This window comes from Zalophus californianus, chromosome 6 (assembly GCF_009762305.2).
Source record: "Zalophus californianus isolate mZalCal1 chromosome 6, mZalCal1.pri.v2, whole genome shotgun sequence".
Lineage (NCBI taxonomy): Eukaryota > Metazoa > Chordata > Mammalia > Carnivora > Otariidae > Zalophus > Zalophus californianus.
Genome location: NC_045600.1, coordinates 104,299,156 through 104,305,254, shown reverse-complemented (window position 1 = coordinate 104,305,254; position 6,099 = coordinate 104,299,156). Strand labels below are relative to the sequence as shown.

General features: G+C 37.4%; 1 protein-coding gene across 1 annotated transcript in view; it reads left to right on the top strand.

Annotated features, from left to right (window-relative positions):
• The first annotated feature begins 1,364 nt into the window (after nt 1–1,364).
• The window catches only part of DAPK2 (death associated protein kinase 2), a 132,135-nt gene continuing 127,400 nt past the window's right edge, over nt 1,365–6,099 (top strand). Inside the window, exon 1 of the mRNA XM_027570887.2 lies at nt 1,365–1,400. Within this exon, the coding sequence (XP_027426688.2) occupies nt 1,392–1,400 (9 nt within the window). The 5' untranslated portion in view covers nt 1,365–1,391. The remainder of the gene's footprint in view (nt 1,401–6,099) is intronic.

Below are 6,099 nucleotides of genomic sequence, written 5' to 3'. Positions count from 1 at the left end.
GTTCCCCACCCAGGGCACCCTTGTCACCCCTCTGACCCGGCTGTGCTAAATGCCACAACACACTGGGCACTTTGCCTTTGTTCTGACAGGGGTGATTATCATGGAAGACTTTCTTAGATGTGGAATTACTTTGCCAGAGGTTATGAATAATTTTGAGGCTTTTGATATATATTGCTGAATTGCCCTCTGAAGAAATAGTACTGATCGACGTCCTACCAAGAATGGGGGTTTGTGTCTCGGCCCCACACTAATCCTGGGTATTTTTACTTTATTTATTTTGGGGGAGGGTATTGTTAGTTAAAAAAGATCTTTGCCCAAGGTGGAAGATTTTAAAATGCTACCTTTTTTCCCATTCACATTATTTGCTAAGATTAAATATTGGAAAATATTTCTATTGGGATTTTTTTTAAATCCCCTGTTTATATCCTTTGCCCATTTTTCTATTGACATGTTCACTTTTAATTTATTTTTATTTTTAAAAAGTTTATTTATCTGAGAGAGAGAGAGCAGGAGCAGGGAGGGGGGCAGAGGGAGAAGGAGACTCCCCACTGACCAGGGAGCCTCAGGTGGAGCTCAGTCCCAGGAGGAGCTCAATCTCAGGAGCCTGAGATCATAACCTGAGCTGAAGGCAGATGCTTAACTGACTGAGCCACCCAGGTGACCCTGAGATGTTCACTTAAACAAACAAAAAACTATACAGTATGGGTTTTAGCATTTTCTGTCATATATACTGCAAATATGTTTCCCAGTTTTTTGGTTATGTAGGCATGTTTAATTAATGTCTACTAACTGACGTAAACTACATTAACATGTTAATAAATAACATGAATTACTTAGTTTTTGAATGAGTAATACCTGCAGGTGGTTTAAACATCAAAAAGCATAGCCTAAAGTATATGGTGAAAAGACTCCTTCCCAACTCTGTCCACCTGGTTCTCACCCTTCCCCAACAGGTTTCATGATTAATAATTTCTTATTGCTCCAGGGAGTTTTTATGCCCTTAACAGCCAATACCAATATATATATATATATACCTTTTTTGGCACAATTTTTAGCATACATCTTGCCAGACCGTGCTGTTCTTTGCTTTGCTTTATTTTTTTTCTACTTAACAGTGTGTCTTTGAGATATTCCCATAACAATCTACAAAGAACTTCCTCATTTTTCACAGTGTTACAGTGTTCCATTGTATGTATCATATTTTTTTTTAAGATTTTATTTATTTTTTGACAGAGAGAGAGAAAGACAGCGAGAGAGGGAACACAAGCAGGGGGAGTGGGAGAGGAAGAAGCGCGCTTCCTGCTGAGCAGGGAGCCAGACGTGGGGCTTGATCCCAGGACCCTGGGATCATGACCTGAGCCGAAGGCAGACACTTAACGACTGAGCCACCCATGTGCCCCGTATGTATTATATTTTATTTAACAAGCCTCCTATTGATAGACATTTAGATTATTTCTGTTATCTTGATATTACAGACCAGGCTATAATGAGCAACCATATATATACCTCATATCATACATTTACAAGTGGATCTCTAGGATAAATTTTTGAAAACGGGATTGTTGGATAAAGGATCTATGCATTTACATTGTATAGACACTGACAAATTGCCGTTGGTAGCGATCGCACCAATTTGCACTCCTACCATCAATGGGTAAAAGTCCCCATTGCACTGCAGCCAAATAGGGCATTATCAAACTTTTAGATTTTTGTTAAACTGATAGGTGAAAAATTTTACCTCAGTAGAATTTTAGTTAGTATTTTCCTCAAGATGAGTGAGGTTAAGCATCATTTTTATATGTGTTAGAAACATTTGTATTTTCTTTAATGTGAATCATTCATATCATTTGTCCATTTTTCTGGTTAGTCTTTTTCTTAATGATTTGTAGGAGATCTTTACATATTAGAGTAGTGATATATGTTGCAAGTTTTTTTCCAGTTTGTCACTTGTTTTTGATTTTTCTCATTTTTTTTTGCCATGAATATTTTTCTTTTTTTTTAGTGCTTTTTTTGTGTGTGTTTCTTGTTTTATTTTATTTTTATGTGACTGAATTTATCAATCTTTAATTTTATGTGTCCTGGATTTTTTGGTCATAATTAGAAAGATTGTGTCCTCTCCAAGGTAATAAAACATTTTTCCTATGTTCGTTTTTAATACTTTAATGATTTTATTTTTTAATATTTCAACCTTTGGGCCGTTTGGAATTTATACTGGTATCCATGAGGAGTGGACCCAACTCTCTTTTTATCCACATGGCTAATTATTGTCTTGACACCCTTTGTTGATCTTATCCATGGCCATTATTTTCAAATCTTACTTTATGAACCATATGGTCATATATTTTTAAAGATTTTATCTATTTATTTAAGAGAGAGAGAGACCGAGAGAGAGAGCATGATGGAGGGGGGCGGGGAAGAGACAGAAGGAGAAGCAGGCTTCCCGCTGAGCAGGGAGCCAGACGTGGGGCTCGATCCCAGGACCTTGGGATCATGACTTGAGCTGAAGGCGGGCACTTAACAGATTGAGCCACCCACGCACCCCTGGTCACATTATTTTTTATAAGGAAAAATGTAAAACTTAATGCCTAACTAATTAACACTACATTCATTTAATGGATTCAATGTTTTCAAAGACTTGTTAATTTTTTTGGAGAATTCTCAAGAGATAAAAGCAAAATATAAAATAATTTATGCCAAACGATCCCAATTAAAAACAAAAGAGTGCATTTACATATTAAATGGCTAAAAGCAAATATATTAAAAATTTAAGAGTAGTTATCTCTGCCTTTAAAAAAGTTTATTTGCAATGAGTATGTTTTCTTTTAATAATATGATAACCCCTAATAAATGTTACTAAACATGCACACACGCGTCTTATGCCGTATGTCTCCTTCATAAAGCCATTTTAAAAAAAGTCTATTTTTAAGGTAGGAGATAAATAAAGTAAAATGTTCTTTTCCCCCTTGGGGAAGTTTCCTTTGATTCTGTCCAAACTCCTAGGGCCTAGTACTGTATCACACTGCTCCTATTCTTGGTTATCCTGAGTCTGTTTTTTTATTTCCTATCTTCTTAGGTGCCCCCTAAGTCTCCCACGCTCATGGTAGTGTTTTCTTGGTGAATTACTTCAGGCTCACCTTGGTCATAATGAAGGGATTCAGCTTCACACAGGGTTTCAGCCTTTGGCATTTCACATAAGGAATGTCCACTGGATGATGGGTCAGATCTGACCTTTAATCCTGGCTCTGCCCAGACAAGTATGAACTTGGGTAAAAGTCACTTCCCTTGCTTTAGGTTTCCTTCTTCCTTCTATAAAATGAAGGTGTTAGATACTCTCTAAGTTTCCTCCTGGTTTAAATTTCTACCTATTAGAAGCCACAATGGATTCTGGCTCTCTGGGGCTTCCAAGGATTCATTAACATCCTTAACAACCCCAGGAGTGATTAATATTGAGCCTGGTCCACAGTTATGAATCTGTTGATTTATACAGAATTGAGAATGATTTATAACCCAGTAGCAAAGCTTATTAGTTGTCGTTGTTTTTAAGGAATGTATGCTTCTTTGGTGGTGGTGGTGGTGTGGTGGATGATGTTACTGCTGTTTTGATTCAATAATTAAGCTAAACTGGGTCACATCAGCTGAGTTTCCTTGTCACTGGATTCCTGAGGCTGTCATATCAGTATCCTGTGGCTACGTCAACGTGAGGTCTGTTCAGATGAGTCAGAATATACAGTGCATACATATGCCAAGCTCAAGGTTGCCTTGTAGGGTGAAACTTACCAAGTTGCCAAGTACTGCTGGACTTTGATTTCCCCAACTGAAATACATGGCTACCATTGGGGACCATGGGGGCTGATTTTACGTTAATCTAATCTTACTACTTGATTTTATAGGTAAGAAAATGGTGGGCAGGTGTTGAGTAACCTATCCACATTCACACAGCATGGAAAACTCAGAGCCAGTACGATGGGCTTAGGATATATGGAAAGAGGTCTGGATTCCAAATGAGCATTTGCCAATTATCAGCATGATTTGGGCAAATCATTTCTCTGTGTTGATTAAAGTGAATTAAAAGAATAAAATGTGAAACTTTCTAGATTACTTAATTATTTTATAGATTAAAATAGGGGCTAAGTAGATTGACAGAGACGACCCCCCTGGTAAAAAAAAAAAAAAGGACATAATAGGACATAAAAATCAAGATATAATTCAACTCATTCTGTCATTTTCATCAATTTCTGAAAGATATTTACATCCTAATAGGTCTTCACATTAGTGATATTTAATATTCTTAACAGTATTTTTCCTCTTTGCAAGGTTTAGTAAAACAATTTAAGCCCTTTAATGAATGCTATTGTTGAGCAGAAACGAGGCTGAGGAAGCAAGACTGAGCTCTAAGAACCTCAGTGCACATTAATAGGTCTACAAGCTTAATGAGCATTAATGGGCACTAAACATGATATTTATTAATTCTTTTCTGGAATGAAGAGGCCTCCACAGATACAAGCTTACATTCTCAGAGCAACCTCTGTTCTACATATTTTGTTTTATTAATTAATTACTAGTTTTCTTTAATCACAAGAGTAATATAGAAGCACAGCAAAAAACATTCAAAAAGTATAAAATGAAAACTAGAAGTGTCCTTTTCTGCCCACTCCCCAAAGACAACCAGCTTCAACAATTTGTACTTTTAGTTTTTCTGCTAATTACCATAATAAATGTTGTTTTACTTCCCCCAACTTTTGGTTTTGAAAAACCTCAAACTTACAGAGAAGTTGCAAGAAGAATTCATCTAGATTTATCAGCTGCTAGTAGCTTGCCATGGTTAGCTTTCTCATAGTCTACATATATACATTCTCCTTTTTGCTGAACCATTTGAGGAACAGCTGTAGACGTTATGCCATTTCTCCTCCAAATACTCTAACATACATGCTCCAAGAATAAGGACATCCTCTTCTATAACCACAATATATTCTCCCACTCAGAAAATGTAGCATTGATTGATTACATAATGAAATGTCCATATTCAAATTTCCATAATTGTTCAATAATGTCCCTTTTAACTTCTTTTTTTAATCCAGGATCCACTCACTGGTGACACATTGCATAGAGTTGTCATCTCTTTGGCCGCCTTTAATGTAGAGAAGTCATGTTTTCTTTCGTGACAATGGTATTCTTAAAAAGTACAGGTCGGTTGTCCTGCAGAATGTCTCTCAATCTGGATTTGTCTGATTGTTTCCTCTTGACCAGATTCAGCGTCCACATTTTTGGCAGGAATACTACATAGATGATGTTCTTTCCCAGCACAACACATGATGTCAGTTTGTCCCATTATTACTGATGCTCAGTTTAGAAATTTTATTGAGGTGATATCTACCAGATTCCTTCATTGTAAAAGTACCCTTTTCTCTTTGTCAGTAATGAGTAGTCTGTGGCATGGTAGTTAGAAACCACGGGAATATCTTGTTTTCCAACCATCTTTCACTCAGCGGTTTTAATATCCAGTGATGAGTCTTGCCTGAACACTCATTGCTATGTGGTGGGAAAGTGGTGATTTTTCTAATTCCATCATGTCTTCTCCACTTATGAGTTGGCATTTTTCTTTAAAAAAATTGCTCTCCTGAGGCACCTGGGTGGTGGAGTTGGTTAGGTGACCAACTCTTGGTTTTGGCTCAGGTTGTGATTTCAGGGTCGTGAGATCAAGCCCTGCTTCGGGCTCCATACTCAGTGGGGTGTGTGCTTGAGATTCTCTCTCCCTCTGCCCTTCCTGCTTGTGCATGTGCTCTCTCTCTAAAATAAATAAATCTTTGTAAATAAATAAATAAATAAGTCATTGCTTTCCTTCCTATTCCTCTCTTTGTTTTAATTTTAATTTTTAAAATAAATTTTATAGGGGCACCTGGGTGGCTCAGTCATTAAGCGTCTGCCTTCGGCTCAGGTCATGATCCTAGGGTCCTGGGATCGAGCCCCACATTGGGCTCCCTGCTCCGTGGGGAATCTGCTTCTCCCTCTCCCACTCACCCTGCTTGTGTTCCCTCTCTTGCTGTGTCTCTCTCTGTCAAATAAATAAAATCGTAAAAAAATTTTTTTATAAATCTCTGT